Source organism: Genypterus blacodes, unplaced genomic scaffold (genome assembly GCF_046128005.1).
Source record: "Genypterus blacodes isolate CSIRO-AG114 ecotype Tasmania unplaced genomic scaffold, CSIRO-AGI_Gbla_v1 ptg000067l_1, whole genome shotgun sequence".
Classification (NCBI taxonomy): domain Eukaryota; kingdom Metazoa; phylum Chordata; class Actinopteri; order Ophidiiformes; family Ophidiidae; genus Genypterus; species Genypterus blacodes.
Window position 1 is genome coordinate 17,392,233 of NW_027466879.1, and position 22,401 is coordinate 17,414,633.

At 44.2% G+C, this 22,401-nt stretch overlaps 2 protein-coding genes across 2 annotated transcripts; both read right to left on the bottom strand.

Moving 5' to 3' along the window:
• Window positions 1-4,817: 4,817 nt before the first annotated feature.
• On the bottom strand, window positions 4,818-13,016 carry LOC143004773 (hexokinase HKDC1-like). The gene is made up of 21 exons (XM_076155915.1): window positions 12,834-13,016; window positions 11,888-12,050; window positions 11,618-11,760; window positions 11,375-11,497; window positions 11,181-11,276; window positions 10,919-11,018; window positions 10,486-10,669; window positions 10,243-10,398; window positions 9,932-10,162; window positions 9,709-9,850; window positions 9,422-9,578; window positions 9,172-9,320; window positions 7,971-8,090; window positions 7,711-7,806; window positions 7,131-7,230; window positions 6,882-6,967; window positions 6,645-6,793; window positions 6,268-6,423; window positions 6,084-6,171; window positions 5,263-5,408; window positions 4,818-5,142 (listed from the first exon to the last, which is right to left on the bottom strand). The coding sequence occupies exons 1-21, from the start codon at window positions 12,894-12,896 to the stop codon at window positions 5,010-5,012; spliced, it is 2,781 nt and encodes a 926-aa protein (XP_076012030.1). The 5' UTR covers window positions 12,897-13,016; the 3' UTR covers window positions 4,818-5,009.
• A 597-nt stretch (window positions 13,017-13,613) lies between these two features.
• On the bottom strand, window positions 13,614-20,302 carry supv3l1 (SUV3-like helicase). The gene is made up of 16 exons (XM_076156234.1): window positions 19,904-20,302; window positions 19,715-19,792; window positions 19,512-19,619; window positions 19,310-19,424; window positions 19,033-19,201; window positions 18,839-18,950; window positions 18,658-18,735; window positions 18,445-18,536; window positions 18,148-18,328; window positions 17,804-17,897; window positions 16,448-16,567; window positions 16,252-16,351; window positions 15,960-16,040; window positions 15,191-15,367; window positions 14,785-14,933; window positions 13,614-14,617 (listed from the first exon to the last, which is right to left on the bottom strand). The coding sequence occupies exons 1-16, from the start codon at window positions 20,166-20,168 to the stop codon at window positions 14,200-14,202; spliced, it is 2,337 nt and encodes a 778-aa protein (XP_076012349.1). The 5' UTR covers window positions 20,169-20,302; the 3' UTR covers window positions 13,614-14,199.
• Window positions 20,303-22,401: the final 2,099 nt, after the last annotated feature.

The following is a 22,401-nucleotide window of genomic DNA, read 5'->3' on the forward strand; positions in this document are numbered from 1 at the left end:
GAGGTAGTCAATGACGAGGAGGAGGAGGAGGGGAGGGCGGGACGCACAGAGGAGGAAGAGGGTGCGGGAGTGATGCTTCAGTAAGTGGAATCTAAGTTTTACATAAACTGTTAAGAAGAAATTCTGAAGTAATTGCGTTAGTGAGTCACTAATGCTTACGTGTTGGAGTGCTCATACCTTCGCAACGACAATCTCTTTTCCTCCGTCATTCTCTTCATTTGGCTTTACACCTGTCAGTCCCCATTTATGCCTCCTTTCATTTTGAAATGATTTTCGTGGAAATGTCCTCTGAACTGGGAGCATTTTTGTTGCTATTTAGCTTTCACTAGTCTAGTCCCCTGTATTCCTATAGGCTTATAGCTTATTTGATCTGATCTTATTCTGTGGTGTGTGTGTGTATTTGTGTTGAGTTGAAATGATCATCATCATAAATCATCATAAATGATGTCACAATTATAATAGTGGGAGTTTGACATCAAGAATCATAAACTGAATGATGAACAGAGGAAACTACTTTAGGCTTTCTATCAGGCAGGCACCAAAAGAAGAGGGAATCCCAAGACTAACCTGGAGTTAGACCTTGTGACCTAATGAATCTGACCTGGCTCCCTCCACAGAACAATGTGTAAGAGCCGCCGAAGGCTTCTCTACTTTATGTTATGTATTGCCCTCCTACACTAACTTCCTGGTTCCCTCACATCAGTTCTGTGAACAATGTTGCATCATCAAGGGAAGTAGCTGAGAAAATGTTGATTTCACAAGGTTTCACCCTCATTACAGCATAACACAGTTCTCTTTGGGAATCCACAAGATTGGTTTAGCTATGATTATGACACGTTTAATTTTGACTCACTCACCCAATGTCTCACCGGTCCTCTCAAACAGACGTTACATCACCACTACAACAACAGCTGTCTGTTGTCCGGCTTCTCTGGGGGACAACAAGGGCCTCAGTGAATACACCATGCAGCTCTCCAGCCAACATCACTTTAACAGCTCATTTAAAAGGCAGCGGCCACATCGAGCCACACAGCTTCACTCTACTTCACTGGATGTTGGTGTCCCTGACCTCCGTCTTCACTTTGCGAAGGCACAAACATAATGAATAACTTGTCTAATATAATTTGTATTTAAAAGATGAGTAACAAACTTATATAACCTACTTCAGCCCCTGAAGTACCCAAATTGCAAATTATAAATCTAAACCAGTTAGGTGAAGCCTTCATAGTGCCAAACTAGAGCCTCAATTCAGAACTCTTGAATGCATAAATAGATCTCGGACATGTTTTCACTTGTCACAGCAGGAAAGTCACAGGTGTAGCCAATAATTAGGACAATGGTATAGTAACGTTTATGTGTGTCAGTTGCTGTTTCCATCCAACTCATCCAACTTGAATGTTTCCATTCAATGCAAATTATGACCAAACTATTTTTGAAAAACAATCTCCAAAAAAGTGCTGGAGGTGGATGAACTTTTGTTAGATAAAAGGCCACGGAAACGCAAATTGCAATTGAAAAAGGTAAGGTGAATAGTGATGCAATGTGACATCTGCAGTTCCATGGGTTCATCAGGTAGAGTCTGACAGCCAAGACTGTGGAATGAGTTGATTCATGTTTCTTGACCAGCTCACTGCCCCTTCACTCTACAACTCAAATCTCAAATTATATTTTTGAATCTTCGTGAGCTATTAGAAATCGGGAGTACAGGTCGGGAATCTATGGCTGGCGGGCCATATATGGCTCTTTCGATGACGGCATATTGCTCGCAGACAGTTCTGACCTGACATTGTTTTACACAGGTGTGGCCGTTTGATCCGGCCAGCGAGACACTCTTTCGATGACGTCATACAAATAAATATACTGTGTTATACTGTATTATAATCACCCCGCCAGACCGACAGATCGCGAGCGCAAATTTCGAATTTTTGAACAGGTCTTTTCTGAGTGAGAATCAACTGTATAAATATGTCAGTAAGTCAGAGTTCGAGAGCGACTCATTCCGGCTGCAGAGTCTCTCACAAGCGTTCCATGGTGCTTGTTATGATGCTGTACTTTGTATAATAAAACCTTATTGTACAAGCAAAGACAGTGTCAGCGGAGATTCCTTCCTTCCTTCATCTTCACATCATCGCAACGCAAGATTACACTAAAACCCTCTTCATACTCTGATTGAACGCGGCTCATGTATATTTGGAGAACCGAGCAATCCTATTAATTCTGTCCACGAAGAGCAACTTTGCATTATTCACAGTACTGGCAAATAATCGAGGTAGTTATATAATTCAACATCCTCCCTGTCGACTTGTTTAAACCTGTTCGCATTTCTCGTACTTATCACGTAAACTAAAGCTGCCGACAGTAAATTGTGGTTTTATGGAGGCTTGTGCTATTGCATCTGTGATTTTGAGGGACTAACGTAAAAATCCTAACGCTGTTTCTCCTTTAAATGTTATCATCTCTGGGTTGTGATAGTAGCTACTGTGATACTTTGATCCTTATCAAGACCGTTTGTAGTTTGTTTGGGTAACAGACCACATCTTAGCCAAGAACTGTGTGGTAAGACGAAGAGCAAAGTGAATGTACTCCACTAACTGGTGATTATCAGTGTGTGCTGTCTCTGTTGGGTGCTAATCTGCTAATGTTATGCTTAAACAGTACTTTTTGTGTTTGCTATGAGTGACATTGTTAGAAACACTTTCTCAAATGCATCATATACTCACTGCACTGCTGTTTATGTGAACCACATAAGGATGAACAAACAGCTGTGGGTGATGCGTCATTTTATGAAACAAGCTGGGGATAATCCCATAGATCCCATAATCACATACTAAGATGTTTCACTACCTAACTCCTAGATGCTATTCACACAGTAATGATCATCTGTTCTGCTAATCTAATCTGTAGGTCTGAATACATCTGTGTTATTCCATTACCTGAGTCAATAAAGATTCCCATTCATCCGGTCGTGTTGGTATTGAACAGTGGTCACCACAGTGATGTGTCTGAGGAACGTGTCTCTCTGTTCCACAGCCCACTCCACACACAGGATCAGCTTCCAGCGTCCAGCTTGTGCTCATGTCTGTCGGAGAAAATGAGAGGACGAACAAGAAGAAATCAGACGTTCTCGCTCCTGGAAACTACATCAAAAAGAAACTAAACAGATGTGAATCCTGCTACAAAAGTACAACAATGTACAGCAATGTAGCACAAAAGAAGACAAACTGAACTGGGCTTGACCTCGTCCCCAGTGTTGATTTTGTAGAACTCATGCTAATCGTGATGACCATTTCTAGTTCTGTGTATGTGTGCGTGTGTGCTTGTGTGTGTGAACGCTCTTATTGTTGCTTTACAAGAGAGACAATGGGGCACACTCATAAAGTCAAGGAGCCTCAAAGAGACTTGGCATACTCACACACCTTCCTCCCTGAGGAATGCTGATACATTCAAACCTTCTAAGAAGGGAGTTAGAGTAAAGGTAAAGGGCGCAGTAGAGAGGAATGAAGAGGAGATGAAGAAGAAAAGAGCCACAGAACACGAGAAGAAGAGGAATTGTGAGTGGATTGAGCTCTCAGTGGTGCCTCTGTGGTCTGATGATATAGGACAGTGTGGAATTACTCTTGCTCGTTGTGTGTGTGTGTGATGGAGCCCTCAGATGACACAGCAGCACTGTAACATGTTAATCCCCAACAGATTAGCCACTCACTCCTTTTAACACGCCGCCATTCTCTTCCTGTAATCCTTCCATTCTTTATTACTTGGATGCTCCACTCTTGCACCTTCTTCTTCATCAACTGTGTGAAAACTTCGGGGCGGTTTGTTCATGTTTGTGCTTGTACTGTTATTTCAGTGCAGAAGTATGTGCAGTGCAGATAAACAAAGGCAGAGGGCCAAGGATCCAGCCCGATGGATAGAGACGGGCAGAATGAGCAGACAGACATGTGGAGAGACAGACAGGCAATCACAAGGATAGAACATCAGTACGCAAGCACAGAACAGAGATGTGCTTGTTTCTGTTGCCGGAAAATGTGCTCATTGACATTCCAATACGCCTCTTACTCTTCATCAATACTGCTGACACACAGGCATGCACACGCACACACACGCGTGAACAGTCACTTTTCCTCCTTGCCGCTCCATAATCTAAACAAAGTCAATTCTCGAAACACGTTGACAATCATTTAAAATTGTTGCTGCAACTTCAATGTACAATGCAAATTATACTTAAATAAAAAATTTCAAGAAACAGAACAATTGAATGATCATAAATGGATAATGAACACAGCAAGGATGATAACATGTGAATGAACACATGAAGAGCACATATTTATTCATTCATTCATTGTTGAATTTTTACTGTTTAACATAGTAAAAAAAACACAACATGTATATTAATACTGTTTGGCCAGAAGTGAAGAGACTTTAAAGTTCTGTTTACTGTCCCAAGTATCCAATAATGGAATGTCACATAATAGTTAAAAATCAGTTATGCTTGGTCACACATAAGTACTTTCTTCTCTGTATCCAGGAGTTCTTCATTGCCATCAGGCCCGGGATCTAATCAGTGTGAAGCCTACAGTGACATGTGACCGTGCAGCTGTGGGTGAAACACATGTTGGGTTTTCAAATCATGTGTCAAGAACCAAATTTTCATTGCAGGGACATTTATGGATCCACACTGAAATTCTGAAGTGTGTAGTCCATCTCTGATAAAACACTTATTATTATTAGCTGTAATTTGCATACTAATCTCTGTATATTGTAATAACATTCTTTGTTGCAGAATATACTGAATACTGTAGTGCTTTTGGCTTGACCAGCCGCTCAACTTGACACATTTGGCAGCGTTAGTGACAGGTGAAAAGAAGCAGCTTGTGTCTCTGTGTGTGTATCAGAGGATACACGTGGGCTGTGTCACATTCCTGCAGGTCAGCCTTGGAGTTTGCGGTGACAGGGACTGCCGTGCGAAGGGAAAAAATACAAAACTGGCCTCTGTAAAAACTGCTGGACAGTTACAAATACATCTGTTTGGTCACTGCAGTGATGAGGGCGGCACCTTTCCCGCTGCCATCCTCTGATGGTCGGAAGACTGCGTGACACTGAGGAGCCAAGACCCTGGCTGTCTCTTGGAGGATTCGTGAAAAACTACAATGGCAGCAGCAAAAAAGAAAAGAAACAATAACGTTTTTGGTATTGTTTTGGAAAAAGAAGGATGAATAAGCTAAAGCAAGTATTATCACAAACTGAGTCTATATCTGAACTCACTGTGGATGTAATTTGTTGAGCGTCCCGTCCACCCCTACAGTGACATTCAGTTGGTCCAGCCCACGGTTCTCTCTGATCTTATCGACCACCGCCGCCATTCCTGCGCCACACAGCTGACCTGCACGACGTGACACCAACCCACATACCTGCACAACAATGAAAACACTTATCAGCACTGCACAGTTTAATCGTCTGTTTCTTCACGACAGATAAGAGTCAGACAGAATCACAAATGTGTAGGGAGAAAGTAACAACATATCACAGTTACCTCTAGCTGACCTTTAATCTAGTTCAACTTGAAATGCAATGTGATTATGTTTAGGGGTTGTTGCACTTTTACATTCTGGCAGTATCTCTCGTGATAAGTCATTATATTTTAACAAAGCAGAGCAAATCCATTGATTAAGGTTACATCCTATTAGCTGCAATCAGTTAAAACAATCCCACCATTTTGGTTTCACTTATTGTATTCACTTACTACTAGGGCCACTAAAGGACTAGTAAGATTTCCCCTCTTTTATTCCTTATAGTCCATAAGTCTATATAGTCCATAATCTTGTCCGTTAAAATGTAAAGCTACATGAATATGGTCACGTGTTTGCACAACTGTGTCTAATTTTAATGACACCATTTGGTAGACTTGAGAAATGATGTCATGATCTAAATGCCCATAGTTCACCAATTGGTCTAATATGTATGAATTGAGAAAAACACCACCACCATGTGTTCAAGAACTCAAGGGAACTTAAACACGTCGGAATACAGACTATATGCCCAGTTTTACAAGTTTTACAGCAGCTAATAACTTGTTGATCTTCTACCTCTTTGACAACAATGCTGTCGTCGATGGTGCTGTCCAGACCCAGATGCTTCAGAATGGATCGCACCTGCAGTAGAGTGATCCGGTCACTAGAGGGAGACAGGAGAGTTACAGTATGTGGTTAACATACAGCCACAAAGGCCATGAGTGCCGTGTGTGTGTGCGCATGTGCGTGTTTCTCCTACCTCTCTATTTGGGACAAGTATTTGGTTTGGAATATTCCAGGTGTGTTTAAAGCGTCAGTGACTTGTCCTCTGAACAGCAAACCTCTTCTCGTTAAATCTAACAGCACCCGACGGACGATCTCTCCTAAATACATCCCACTGGTCAGCTTTTCGAACCTACAGACACACACACACACACCAGAGAGAGAGTGAAGGAGATACTTAACTTCACAGTGTGTACAGGAACCATGACAGGGTCCACACACACACACACACACACACACACACACACACACACACACACACACACACACACACACACACACACACACACACACACACACACACACACACACACACACACACACACACACACACATTCTGCGAGTGTTTCTAACCTTTGTTTTCCAGGGTGGAGTGAATATCTGTCCACCTCAGTATCATAGGATGTGATGATGTCGTCCAAACAGCCGTCATCGCCTAGACCACCCCACTCTGTGTTGATGCACATCTTCACGGCCCCTCCTCTTCCTTCTGTCCAGCCATTCTGCCGGGAACGGGAAACATTGAGTTGCCTGTTATTTATGAAGATTCAAATTCATCCTTATCACCACAAACACTGTCTCTACTCTCACCCTCTGCGTCTCCATTCGCTCTTCCCAGAATTCAATTTTCTCTATATTCTTCAGGTCTTCCATGTAACAAACGTTAGTGCCAGTACCTGTGGGACACAATGACATGGCTGACATCTGGAAGTCCGACCACATAATGAAACCTGCGTGTTGGTCTTCATTTGCAAAAGAGGATATACTAAAAAATGGGAAAGGCAAAAATAAACTTACTCTAAAGGTCCAAAAAAACCCATTATAACAGTAAATACATACCAGCTATCAGTCCAATTTCACACTGGGGGTCTTCATAAGCACATCCCATCATGGTCCCAGCTGTGTCATTGATTATTGCAACCGTGTCCAGATCAAACTCCTTTAGGCACACACACACACACACACACACACACACACACACGCACACGCACACGCACACGCACACACACACACACACACACACACACACAAAGTTTATATGTATAGCCCAATATCACATACAATGCCCACAACACAGGTCCCTCTGCCTCCCTCTGTGTAATATCATTAAGCCCCTGTGCCGCTATGGAGCCCCCACACAGCTGTGCACTTACTTTAGTTGGCCAGATTTCTTCTCATGATGGTGTGGGTGTGCAATCTCACATTAATAATGCAGCTGTTGGGGTGGGATAACTCCCACCTTTAAGATGCAAATTCTACTCCACTTACTCCAGCATAAAATGGTCTAATCTAGCAGGATCACTGAATAAACTGTGTGAATGTGCAGCTGTATGTGACGACCACATGAGCTGAGTTCAAACCTGAACCTCTGTTGTGTTATAGTCTGACTGTAGACCATCAGTCTGTGACTCTGACTCACACTGCGTCTCTTGACAGCCTCCTTCAGCATATCAACTACATCCTTTCCTTCACAGTCTGTGGCCTTGAAGCCTTTGGTCCAGCTCACCAGGATGCCCTGCAGGAGGATGTTAAGAAATATTTTGGAGAGGAAGAGAAAAAAAGATGAAGGAGAACAAGGATGTATGGTACACTGTGAATGTGGTGAGAAAGGAACCAAGGCAACTATTCTATTCTATGGTCATTACCGCACAGCAAAGGCAGTCCGATACCCATTCATACCGTGTCAATGGCAGTCTGCTCACAGGGGAAGGAAAAGGTGAGGCCAACAGGGAGACGAGCCTTCTTCATTCCCATGTAATCCAGGAAGTCACTAATACAGTGCACGATGTGATCAAACAACTAGAGGCAGAGAGAGAAAGGTGAACAGGGCCTTTCAAAAAATGATACATGTCCATATGGGCCTGTGTGTTTCAATGCTGAGTATGGTCTCTGTTTCCTCTTAAAGATGCAACAATATCAAACATTTCATAAGAAAAGTGCCTACAATCATAAAAATAACAGTAGTCATATGTTTTGGAATACCTGAGCTATGACAGACAGGTTTCGTCAGGCTATAACTCTGATCTGCTTAAGCTCCGAGGTGATAATCTCCAGCAATAAAAGTCATGAATGCTGATAATGATCAGACAGACATCTGAGTAGGGAGGATGTTGACACTCCATTTTCTAAAATGTGAGAAACAAAGTGTCCCTACTCATAACGTCCTTGTTATAATGAGAGGAATGCAGCGTGGAGCAGCCATGTTTGGATTTGAGTAGTGCACAATGTCAAACATCCCTGAGGAACCGACCTCTACCAGTGATCGACTCATATTTAGTCCAAAGTATTGAAAACAACAGATTATGGTAGTTGAGCTTCTTCATTTTACCAAAGTCCTACAGTGTGTGTACATGCAGTATAAGAGCGCTACCCTGTGGCAAAAGGCTGTTACTGCAATTGAATTCAAGAGAAGGAGCAGGCTGAGGTTTGATCATGACCAAAGCAGCAATGTGTCGCCTCCTACAGGGACGCTCAATAAGATTGAATAATTCATAAATTGCTATTTAAAATATGGCGAATTTACAGAGAAATACATTTGTTTTACTCTATTTTCAACCATTTTAATACAGCTTTTGTCAGACAAATGTTAAACAGTTTGAGTTCCGTCTTTTTTACCAGAATTGTGGTGGAATCAATGTTGCTGCGTATCCAGGTTTAGTCTTAACAACTGTGACATCATATCATCACATGTCTTCATCTCCCACTACTGAAATGTGCGTAATTTGTTTATCGCAATGGTTTTCTCTTAAGTTTGGAGGAAAGTGGAGGAATGTTACTTTTGGCATGTAAGTTACCCCACTTTAGGGTTTACGGGGTTGTTGGGTGCAATCTGCTCGTCTTTCTCTCAATGTAAATATCTAATGATCTAGAGGTGACCTACCTCCTCTCCTGCTCCTTGCATTACCTCCTGTGGCACAGTGTAGATCTTATTGTAGAGTCGGACACTTTGTTGCATACCGTTGCGAATCTTCGCCAGCAAAACCCTGAAGTTGGTCCCACCCAGATCCAGGACTAAGTAGTTTCCACGCTCTTGAAAAACACAAAGTTTGTTTCACTTTGATGATTGAATTGAGCTCAAATCAGTTGGAAGTAGACAAGTTGTTGGAAGAGACATCAGTCATCACGCTGACCTGTGCCGTCAGGTGTGCGGCACACATATGTGGGCAGCATCTTTACTGAGGAGAGGCCATTTCTCCTCAGACCTGCATCTAACCCTGCCCTCATCCGGGCTTTGACCAATCGGAGCTGCTCCTGACTCAGGGTCAATGGCGACAGTATCTCATCCACCTGGAATCAAAATAAAAAGCTGTGACTGTAATCTGAAAAAAGAGCATAACTTGTGTGCACACATATTGACACACACACACACACACACACACACACACACACACACACACACACACACACAAACACACACCTGTTTCCTCCACAATGCCAGTCGCTGGGCAACTGCTGTTACTATGGCAGCCCCCTTGCTGCTGCCACCCTGCGACAGGATGAATCGGATGTGGCACTCAGGAACCAGTCTGTGTAGGACCTTTTGAAGACGTTTAGCGTAGCTGAAACACAAGCAGCCTCAGGTTATCGCATCACGATCCATCTTGAAGGAACGTGGGTTTGATGTTTCCATAGTAACCTACCGTGGGTGTGTCTTGTACACACTTCCATCAATGCCAAGAGCTATCTTCAAAGTCTCCAGCTTCCTGTTTTCTCTTATTTTCCTCAAGATGGCAGCCAGCCCAGCAGCCACTAGATTTGAGGACCTGAAGGAGACTATGGTGCTGACGTGTTGGACAGCAATGCAGTCGTCTTGCGATGGGGACAGATAGAGGCCGTTGAGAATGTCTCTGGTGTTCCTCAGACCGTCTTGACTGTGAGGGGAGAGACAGACAGGTTCACACTGTTTGTAGACAGAGAGTGCGTTCCACAAAGAGTCACACACGTAACTGACCTCTCCATGGCTGCTACATGTGTGGTGGTGATCTTCCCTTTGGTCCTCAGGGCCTCAGACACGTGTCCACCAAACAGGAGTCCTTTCTTGGCCATCTTTAACACAACTAACCTCACCAGCTCACCCAGATACAGTCCACTGATCATCTTCTCAAAGCTGCAACAAAGCGGTGGCAGATGTTACATTAGACACCTTTAAGTCAGATTACATCACGTGTGAAATTAGCTTTTGTTTTTCCTTTACAGTTGTTTTCCAGGGTTGCAGGACGCAGAATCGATGTCCCTGTCAAACTCTGTGATGACATCATTCAGTGCCCCGTCATCTCCAAAAGCTCCCCACTCGGTGTTGACACACATCCTTCCCTCGTCTCCCTCCACATTGTCAATGTGATGCAGCTCCTCCATGTAGCAAGCATTGGTACCATTACCTGAACACACAAACATACAGTATAACTTTGAATGTTAAATTAAGCTAAATCAAGCTAAATCATAATCCTGAATACCTTTCTGAGCCATACAGAAGTGCAACTGCCTCCTCTCCAAGCTGTTCAAAGGTTAAACATACAGACTGTGAACCACTAGAGGGCGCTGCAATTCAACTAAATACGCAGCTGCACTCAAGCTTTTGAGCAAAATGTATTGTTTTGACTCAAACATGGGCTCGAACATTTACTTACCAATGATGAGTCCAACTTCACAAGACTGATCATCAAGGCCACAGGTCATCATGGTGGCGACAGTGTCATTAACCAGGGCCAACACGTCTATGTCCATACCCTGCATGTTGAGTTACACACACACTGATGAACCACGCATGTGAAAGCAGATATGACGGGGTTGATGGATTGAATCAGTATAAGCAGTAGTGAGTAACATCGAAGACATTGTCAACAACGTCATGGGTGATTTATACAGAATCAGAAAGTTTTGATGTCCTACCCCAGTCCTGTCAATAGCCTGTCTGAGCGCCTGGACCATGTCTTTCCCCGGGAGGCCTCGAGCTCTGTAGTTTTTGCTCCAGTTTACTAATAATCCCTAAAGAGGAGAGGAGAGATATGCTTCATCTAGCACAGTCTAACAGTGCGCATATGTAGAGCTGTGCACTTCACACATGTTGAGGACAGGGCTGCTACCTGGTTCAAGGCCTTCGTCTCACAAGGGAAGGACAAAGTAAAGCCCAGAGGATGCTTCTCCTCCAAACTGATGTTTTTCTGAAGCAGGAAGTTCTTTAGATTCTTGGCTACATGGTCAAAAAGCTACAGAGAGAGAGAGAGAAAGAGAGAGAGAGGGAGAGAGAGAGAAGGAGCTGTAGATGGACAAGAAGGAGATTCACCATTCAGCATTGACCTCCCAACCTCCTCTTTCCCACCCCTCACCTCTGCCCCACTCCCACTGAGGAGCTCCGCTGGTACCGGATAGATCTGCTCCTCCATCTCCACCCCTCTGTCCTCTCTCATGTTAACTCGGAGCACCTTAAAGGTGGAGCCTCCCAGATCCAACGCCAGGAATTGTCCTTTCTCTAGAGGAGAAACGGAAACATCAAATCTCTCCTCACAACTCTGACGTTGGTTTGTTTTCTGAGAACGAGTGAAATGCGTATGAGACAAAACAGAACACAGCAGTTTGAAAAACATGATGTTAGTGACCTGATCCATCAGGTGTGGAGCGGACATGTGTCGGCAACATCTTCACCGTTGCTGCGACGTTGCTGTCTGCTGAAAGCCCTTTCTTCATCTCAGCTAGGAAAAGAGATGAAATGTCCTCTAGCTGGTTGTCTTGGAGATGCATGGCAAACAGAAACCTGTCCACCTGACAAAAACACACATGAAGTGGGGGACAGAGCAAACACAGAAGCCATGAACCAGAATGATTTATCTCCTCTCCTCCTGTTCCCCTTTAGGTAGAAGATTCAGGTACTGAATGTATCAAAAACCTTTCTCACGCTCACACACTCAGCCAAACCATAAGTGCAGTAACACATTGAGAGGTCAAGGTCCCTCTAGTCTGGCTCACTCTGTATGTGTGTGTGTGTGTGTGTGTGTGTGTTGATCCTGCTCTCACTGAGAGGACTCATGGAAGTTAATCATTCCTCAGAAAAGATGACACACAAACTGACGCAGTGAGTATTGATCCCCGCACCTGAACAGTCTGACTGGCTTATCAGTTTACTCTGAGCAAATCTAATCGCTCTCAATGGGTCAAATTCTGGATACAAATAATGGAAATTCAATGGAAGTGTGTTCTTCTCTCATATTTCTGTTGCAAATGTTCACACATGATCATTGTAGTCTAGGATATGTTATTACAAAAACACAATTCTGTTTGATCATGTTTTTCTGTCTATCTACCTGGATTTGCATTTCACATTTCAACAAAGTCAGCAAAAGCAAGATGAGTTCAAAGCAACTGCTATAACTCTCAATTTAGACCCATAACTGACTTTGTGTTTGTCAGGTTTGTTGTCAGATAACACACATCATCCATTCATGCAGTAATTCCATTTGTTAAGATTAAGGTACTGATTAACAGACTGCAATAATAGTTACTATAATGAAGACGATGGTAACAAAATTGAAAATATTGGCAGTTTACCTTCTTAGTGGGGTCTTCATGGAGTTTGGAGAATAAGTAGGACACAAGATGAACAGCCAACATTTCGACTAATAGCCAGTTCACTCCCTTTGATGCAGAGTTCCCCTTCTTCTCTCTGTGTAAAAGCGTCCTTTCAAACAGTGTCAGTGTGTTGTTTTGCTCTCACTGGCTGAGTCTGCAGTCCTGCAGACAGACACTCAATGATTAACAAGCCACACCCCTTTCTTCACTTCATTTCCGTCTCATGTTGTGTTTTACTGCCCATTCCCATCCTCTTTTGTAGTTTAAGCTCACGCGTCTTCTTCAGTGGCCTACAAAAGCCTCATGTGTCTCAATAACTCAAACTCTTTGTCTTGGATGAAGTTATATAGTTTCACAGGTGACACTACTGCTCCTCTCTTATGAGGATAAATGCCTGCGCTGTTTAGGTGTTTATCCTGTTTTAGTGACATGTTATTGTGTCGCTGGAAAGTAATGAGCTAATCTACATGCTAGCCTTGTTGCCCTTCTAATGGCTCTTCTTGCTCCCTCTTCGGCATTTACTAAGTCAAATGTACGATTAAAAAACAGTGTTGCTTCCGATGTTTAAAACAGTGTCAGTTTCTAAAGCTACTTAAATAGTCAATAGTGGTGTCATCCAACGAAACAACAGTGATGTCACATTCAGACGACTGGGCAGAGGAAATATGAGGCAGCTTTTATGGCAGCATGAGTTTGTTTACCCTCTCAGTATCCCATTAAGCTCCTGTATTGATCACAAAATCACCAAAAGTTAAACAATAACAATTAATCTCCCTTTTATTTACACTTCATCTTCCTTAATGTGCAAACAGAAACAAGTAAAAATCTGACATCTGTATGGACACGGATACGGCTGTGCTGAGCTGAGCTGTTAAGACGTCCTGCTTAATGAACAGGACCACAATGATTCTGAAACAGCAATTATGGAGTCTCTGCTGTAGTAGCTCAGGCAGGACGTGAAGGTGACCTTTGACCCTGGGTCCATTCACTTCCTGTATGTAACTGTGAACATTAAGGTTTGTTTTGTTTATTTCAACCAAATGTTTCTGCTGTGAATAAAACATCCAAAGCATCCATTTGGTTTTGAGGATTGCAAGGGAACGCTGGAGCGGGTTAGTGTTCACGGAGGTGAGGAAGAGTACGCCGTCGCTCTGAGCGCTCAATCGTTCAGAAAGGCGACGGGATGCAGCCTGTAGTTCAGAGGAAGGTAAGATGAACAACCGTCACTAGAGTCACTTCATGAGCAGATCACATTTCTGTTGGTACAGCTTGAAAGCTTCTTGAAATCCTTTTGATGTGGAGAAACCTACAAGTCTACATGGGAAGGGCAGTGGGCAACCAACTTTCATTTCTTCTTTTTTTTCCTTTTCCCTTTGATGTCATTCTTGCTGCCTTCTGTATCAGATGTGAGCTCCTGCTCCTGCTGAGGTTCTGCTCTGCCTCCCTCTGACCACTCCTTTTGCAACTGCTGGAGCAAATCATGGGTCAGCAGGCCGTCCCTCAACAGGCGACTGGACAGAGAGCTGTCCATCATCTGTCGCGGCGGTGCTCTTTGACCTCTGGCAACATAACCAGCGTTGTTGATTCGCGGCGCTTTTACATTCGGCCCGCTCTTTTGGGTCTGTAGTGGGCCGGCGGTGTTTAAGTCTGCGGCTCTGATGAGACGCGTGATGTTTCGGACACCTTGTTGGATGATGTCATCAAGCTCCCGCTGGATCTCTCGCACCTGTGTGGTGTCTGGGAACATGTCCATGAAACGGTAGCTACGGAGAGAGGCAGACAAAGACAATAAAGACAGTGAGGGTTGTGCTGAGCAGCTGGCATAGTGCAGGAAGAGGGAGGAGGAAGACGCAAGAACATAATAATGGGCCTTGATTCTATTCAACTAAGCCATAATAACCCATTGAGATGACAGTCAGAGGAACATTACCTGAGCCAGAGGTACAGGTCCAAAACATCATGGACTGCCTCCAAGTGAACCAGGTCCTTTATGTTTTGGGGTGCAACCGGGGGCCAGTTGACAAGGCGACGCACCCAGTCAAAGGTCAGGGGTTCATCTCGACTGAACTGACGGGCAAACTGGAGGAGAAAAGAGAGCGTCGGTCATCAGGCCAGTATGCAGAGCCGAGGAAGCACATAAACCTGACTAAACCTGGCGACTTGTTTTGTCAGCATGATGCAAAACTGAACCTACGCGCAGCAACAGCACTTAGACCCAGCCTGACCCCAATAAACCTGCTCACTCCTCAGCGTTATCCCTGATCGATACATCCTTCCTTTCCCTGTCGCTCTCCTTTTCCCCCCTTTGTCTCATGCATCCTCCCCCTCGTCCTCACCTTAAGGAAAGACGTGCACACGAAAGCCTGCTTCTTGTTGATGGGGGCGGTGCAGAACACGTAGCGGGACCGCAGGTTGAGTGGGATGTGCTGAATCATGTCAGCCAGAAACTTGAAGTCGTCAATGTTGCAGACGAAATAGAGGCCGTCCACCTGAGAGAGACTGACAAATATGTCCTGAGAGACAGAGACAGGACCAGATTAATCAACTAGATATTTTGGAGGCGAACTTCAGACGATTACCACAACAACTTCTGTGGCTGTAACACATTAAAATCCAGCCTGTTGGAGTTTTGTCAGCTTTGGTGTCCACAAAAACACAGAGGATGGTGCAGTAATCAAAGACACGCATTCAGAAACAGATGTGTAGGGAAAAACACACCTCCTGAGTGAGAGAGGTCAGAGGTCACAAGTGCACAAACAGAAGCACAGTGTGAGCACGGTGTGCGCACACACACGCACACACACACACACACACACACACACACACACACACACACACACACACACACACACACACACACACACACACACACACACACACACACACACACACACACACACACACACACACACACACACACACACACACACACACACACACACACACACACACACACACACACACACACAGTGCAGCTTCTGACCTAGGAGGATGACATTTTATGAGAACCAACGCATTCCCAACTCATTTTGGGGCTCTGGTTGTAATTCTGTCCCAGTAAAAAGGTGAGAGTGTGGACGGACAGACGGACGGACGGACACTCACCACCAGATTGGACAGTGTAGCTTCAGGTAGGTGATAGGCGAACATCTCGATCTGCTCTGCTGTAGGATGTAGACCTGCAGTCTGAGACGGAGGAGGAGAACATCAGAAACACTATTTACAAGGTGTGTGTGTGTGTGTGTGTGTGTGTGTGTGTGTGTGTGTGTGTGTGTGTGTGTGTGTGTGTGTGTGTGTGTGTGTGTGTGTGTGTGTGTGTGTGTGTGTGTGTGTGCGCGCGCGCTGGCACATTCTGAACTCGATGTGTTCTGCTGGTGTGTGTGTGTGTGTGTCTCACCTCTATGGGTTCCACTGTTTGGCTAAGTATTTCTTTCAGCACAGGCAGATCATCTTTGTGCATGGTTGTGACTTCTCCCTCTTTAAATTTGGAGGAGAACCTGCGGGGGGCGACGGAGAGATGAGATTGAGAAACGAGAGAGTGAGAGAATAGGGCTGAGTAGCACCGTGTGTGTATGACTAAAGGTGAGACCGACCTCCCTGCACGGCCAGATATCTGCAGAGCCTGAGACGTGCTGAGAGTTTCCATCTGTTTCTCTCCTTTCTCATTTACGTAGGGCTTTACCAGACCGTTGAAGATAATACGTTTGATACTCCTGGAGAGAGATGAAAAGATAGAAAGCGACACCTTTAAATATGTAAATAATAAATAAGACTAAGCAGGGCTCCCACACATTGATGAAACTTCAATTCAATGTGTGTAAAAATGCTAATCTGATCTAAAATAGTTAGTAAAATTCAAAACAAATCACCTCCACACTATAATAGGAGAGCAGGGTTACATAGGGTTCTTTACATTTCATTAAAAAAAATATTCATTCCAAATTTTTCTGGTATTTTTCTGCATCAACAAATAATAGTGGTGAGAGATGTGAATGGGACCACACAAGCATGTCACAGTTGTTAATGACATCATGGATGGAAGCACCCTAGCAGCCCTGGACACCATGAAGGAGTTAATGATGACATTCAGGTCATGTCATATGAATGATGTCACAGTTGACACACGTACACTACTGTGAGAACATGTTGGAGAACATAACAAAAGTGGAAAAACAAGCCACATTTCTTTCCGAAAGATAAACGCAGGGATTCAGGGGTTAGAGGTCAAGGGTACAGCTGGAGAACGTGTATGTGTGAAGGTAGAACTCGCCATTGCTCAACGAAATGCTTACACTCATTGTGCTTATGCAGCTTCTGGGGATAGCCACACCTAGACTTCTTAACACATCTCTTGTCATTTCAAAGTGTAAGTTTTTTTATTAAATTCTATTCTGAAGCCATCAGGCACGTGTGCCTTACAGTTTTCCTGTTTCTGGTCGATCTGTTGCTCATCTTGTGGTCTTTGTGTTACGCACATAAACAGCTGTCATTTCAAACTTTTTTTTCACAAAATTTTTTGCATTCGGTTTGGCAAGTTCAGATTATATTTTGGAAAATAAAGTAGAGCGGAGGCAAATTAACTCCATACCACAAGCTCTTTCAAATTCCATGACTTTTATGGGTCTTACATAACATATTAAAGCTGTTTTCACTTTTTCGTAATTAGACCTCTTGACACCGGATGAATGAGTGTACTGCAATGCAAACGAGGCCCAGCAGCGGGCAGCACGCTTTGGTTTCAAGTTGATAAATTAGAGACGAATTGCTTCAACTGTGGGAGTCAAGCCGAAGGAAGCAGGTGACAATAGGGCTCAAATAGGGTTTTGGTACGAATCTGCGGTGTAGTAGAACAGCGATACATAACCATAACCATGCTGATAAAGACAGGTTCTGAAACAATATGCAACACACAGAGGTCCAAATAATACAGGATTCCTTCTTGTACGTACAGGTTAAGGCCCATGCCAATAGCATCTGTGGCGACCAGGATCTTACAGGGGTCATCGGGGTCATTGAACTTCTTGGCCTGGGACAGCTTAGTGCCTGTAACCCACAGAAACACCCAGCTTGAATACTGCAGAATCACCGCCTTTCTGGTTCTCTATAATCAACCGTTACAGTAAATAAAATTGAAGTCTTTTGGAATGATGAAAACTGTACATGTGCCAAAATGCAAACCCATAATCTTATAGAATTGGCAAAACTGTGAATACTTAACACACAGATTGCTAGAGATGACCACAGATTCACAGAAACCTAGGTCAGAGGTCATCACAGTACTTCACACACTCACCTGGGGGAAGGCTCCCATAAATGACGGCACACTGCTGCCCTCTGGCCTCAATCTGTCTGCTTATGGCATAGATTTCATTTTTACTGAAGCAGACGATACAGTCGCCAGGCCTCAGGTTGTCCAAGGACTCCAAGGCAGAGTCCAAAATGGAGAGCGGAGTAAGACGTGTGTAGGTGTTGACCTGCCGAGGGCGGAGGGAGGACGGAGGGAGAGACAGGGGAGAGAGCGGCTCTTTAAACGGACAACAACAACAACCGCCATCGTCTCTTCTTGATGGATTTCCAGCTGCATTTTTACCTCCACCTCCTCGCCTGTGGTGAACATCAGCTCTCTGACAAAGTCTACAGCTGCAGCCTCCCCACACACATGGATCTCCTCTGCACAGACGCCTGCAGAAACATACGGACAGGAGCAACACGCAGGTGACAACAATCATGAGTGTGAAGAAAAACTTAATGAGTGTAAGAGCTCATCAGGGTGTGTGTGTGTGTGTGTGTGTGTGTGTGTTACCCAGCAGTGCTCTGGTCCAGGCCCAGCCTCTGCTAGGATCTTTGATCATCTGAATTTCATCTATAACAGCCACCTCATCTACACAAAGCCGGGTACAGGAAACCAGTGATCAGTGAATGGGATCATGATCATGAGACTTTGATGTGTGTTGTGTTTGTGTGTGTGTGTAACATTTACTTACAAGGAGTGGTGACACTGCACATCTCGATGGTACAGGCCACGTGATTGGCAGGTCGACCCTCTGAGTCCACAATATTCCTCTCCTCCCCCGTTACTAAGTCGCATGGCACGTGCTGGGAACACACACAATAAGGACATTGAGCAAATGAGAGACACACATGGAGGACAATAGAGACAGAAGAGACAAACACGTACAGCCTCGTTGCTCCTTTCAAAGATCTCGTGGGCCAGCAGCTTGAGGGGGCCACAGTAGACCCCAGACTTGGCAGCCAGGTAGCGCTGGATGGCATGATGGGTTTTCCCACTGTTAGTGGGGCCGGCGTGGAAGATCACCTTCCTCTGGATGGCCCGAGCATCAGGGTACCTGGTGTACACACACGCAAACACACACGCACACACCATTACACACAGGCAGGTACAGACAACCAAAGCAGTCACATGAGATGGATCCAGTTTGTGCCACAACACTCACCAGGTGGCAGGGACTCTGAGGTCTGAAATCTTCCTCAGGTCATCCATACAGTCAAGCATGGGGAAGATCTGCTTGGCATGACGCATGAAGTATGGATAGAGGTCATCTATATGACCTGAAGAGCAACAGAATGAATGTAAACAGAGGAGGAGGAGCCGTAGACACAAAGAGCATCTTGAACATGTTGCAAAAACTAACAAACCTGCTCCACAGCAGATGTCGTTGAGGATGATGTGCAGATCGGCAGGGAGTGATTTGACTTCCAGAACAAACTTCCTGAAGCTGACAAAGGCCCGATGGAACAGACGAGCTACAAACACACACAGGCATTGGAGATCTGACTTTAGAACCGAGTTATTATAGAGTCATGTGACCTAAACATGAGGAGGTAGTTGAGGTTCTGACCGTCCAGGCCGTGGTGTGCTGACAGATCCTGTATCTCTTTGCGCTTGTAAAACCGGTTCAGAAGTTTCAAAAGCTCAGCTGAGCAACAAAGAGAGATACATCAGAAACAACACCAAAACATAGATCATTTCAAAAAGCCTGCACAAAGCAACACGGGTTTATGAACAAGTTAAAGGTAAACTAGCTCACCTTTATCCAGCGGTTGCGTCAGCTCTGCTCCCACGCTCCAATCCTCCGCCACATCGACCCTCAGACTGACGGGGACAAAGAGCGAAGTGTCCGGGGGTTTTGATGAAGAGCCGTCAGACGAAAGAGGTCTCCTGCAGAACACACTTGGGCCAGCAGAAGCATGGCAGGCATGGGCATCAGTCACTCCGCTGCTCAATTTAAAAGTCCGAGTCCTAAAGTGGCGCCGGAGCCGCGGAATCAGATACATACAACGGTTTACTGACATCTTTGGGAGCGGAAATGTCCCCTGTAATGGTATGGGTTGTTATGGTCGCTCCATGCTTTGTAAATACCAATAACACGCCGCCAACTTCAACAGAGGACGGTCAACTCATTCGCTTCCTGTCGGGACACAGCGTGAGGAAGGACCCCCTTCTACCTTAGCTGGCCTGACATCTGCCTGCAAAGAAAAGTACGGTGAAATTACCGAGCATAATGAATAACAGAGGTCTGCCTGGGTGTTTTAAGGTTTAGATCGTATAACTTCAATTGAAATATAACTGTTTTGTTCACGTTGCTTTTTAAAAAACAATTGTGTAGAAATGCAATGAAGGCAATGGCACGGTGCACCTCATCTCAAAGATCATGTATGCTGACAAATGGCTCACTCACTCTGCTTTGAGAGTCGGGCAACGGTGTTTGAGAGGAACGGTATAAGTATAAACATTCTAAAAACAACGTCACTGGTTTTCCAAGCTGAAGCCACAAACACAAACATTCTACAGTAATTCTTCCTATCATTATTCAGATGTGTTGCTCAAAAGACATTCACTATAAATTTGCTTTATTGATTGATTCACCTTAGTTATATATTTGGATTTGGGGGATATATACAGATATACATACGCACACACAGTGAATGGATGACTGAACATTGTGAAAATATTAACATGCAGTGGAGAAGAGCTGAGGCAGTTGGCATTTAAGTGTTTTGTATTCGCCATTCAAGGTATTTAAAATACAGCAAAGAAAGCCTTCCTGTACAGATAAACAGATTTAAAGGAACAAGATCAGATTGCATACCTCGCCATTCCCATAAAATGTAAAACCAAAATGTAACAGTAGTGTACAGGACCCAGAAATGAAGAAGTTGAGTTTCCATGACTTTATGAAATTAAATAATAAAAACAAAACATAATTTGTACATAAATCAACACAATGTTGTATTTAGTAAGAATATTTAAGCACTGGTTATAAGTGACAATACAGTATAATTTCGTAATGAGCGTTAAAGTAAAATCATCTTCGACAACCGTTTTGTTTTAGCGTCTGTGCATTTGAGGAGGAAAAGTGCAAAAACCAGCCAGAGATCATCCACACGCAGACAAGTGACGTCACCCTACTTGTGTATGTGTGCGTGTTTTTAAAAAGCAGGACCAAATATACACTGCTGGTCTGGGCATCACAGTGGAACAATGCAGGGAAGACAGTATTCTGACAACCAACCCAATCCAGGGTTCATCAGAACATTCATGAGAGATACGGCACATTAGTTTACCAAACAGGCTCATAATGCAGTGCGGCCCATGGCGAAGGACGAGAACTGATGAAGACATACAGCTGATCATGGATCCAACCATTTTTGACTTAAACCGTTGTGATGATACAGCATTACTTTTCAAGTACAGTTACATGAACGACAAGTTCCTCTGACTGAACCGACAGCCTGACTGATATGGACGTTAATAACCGAGGTCAACTGTTAAACTGTGTTCTTTAAACATGAATCATACACACTTTTGCCCATTTGCCCAAAGAAACAGCAGAAACTCAGAATCAAAGCAAAACATTGAGGCGAATATGCAGTAACAGACATCAGTGGGAATTGGTGAGAATCCTTGCAGGAAATGAAACTGGAAAGGGGGTCGATCAATACCTTTTCATTTTGCAAAACACGTAAAGATGTTGACATTGGAAGACCAATGAAAATAAACATGGACATTGGTCACGCTTATCTCTTCATTCCCCACCTCAACAGGCATTCACATGCAGTGCATCTGCCTTGTTCAGCCTCACTGTCACAGCGGCCGTCGTCTCTGCCGCAGATCGAAGACGACTGGCCTCTCAGATAATCTTAGATTTCTCACAAGAGCGCAACGTGGCATCGTCACAGCTGAAGCTAAGGCACTGTGACTACACAATGGATACATTTTGCTCCTTTGTTCAGGATGAAGCTCACGTCTTAAACACGTTTAATGACAGGATGGCCCTATATGAGGGAACATCCTTTAGTGGGTTGGGGGTGAACAGCGCCAGTGTGGGTCCAGAATCACTCGTGTGTGAGAGATAGAAGCTCTTGATGCGGTCGACCAGTCACTTGTAGCATCTCTACTTGTTTTTCCCCCATGATTTATTGACATTTCATCAAGGTTTTATGGCTTGCACTTTTGTGAGCTTGTGTGTGTGTGTGTGTGTGTGTGTGCGCACGCATGGGTGTGTGTGTGTGTGTGTGTGTGTGT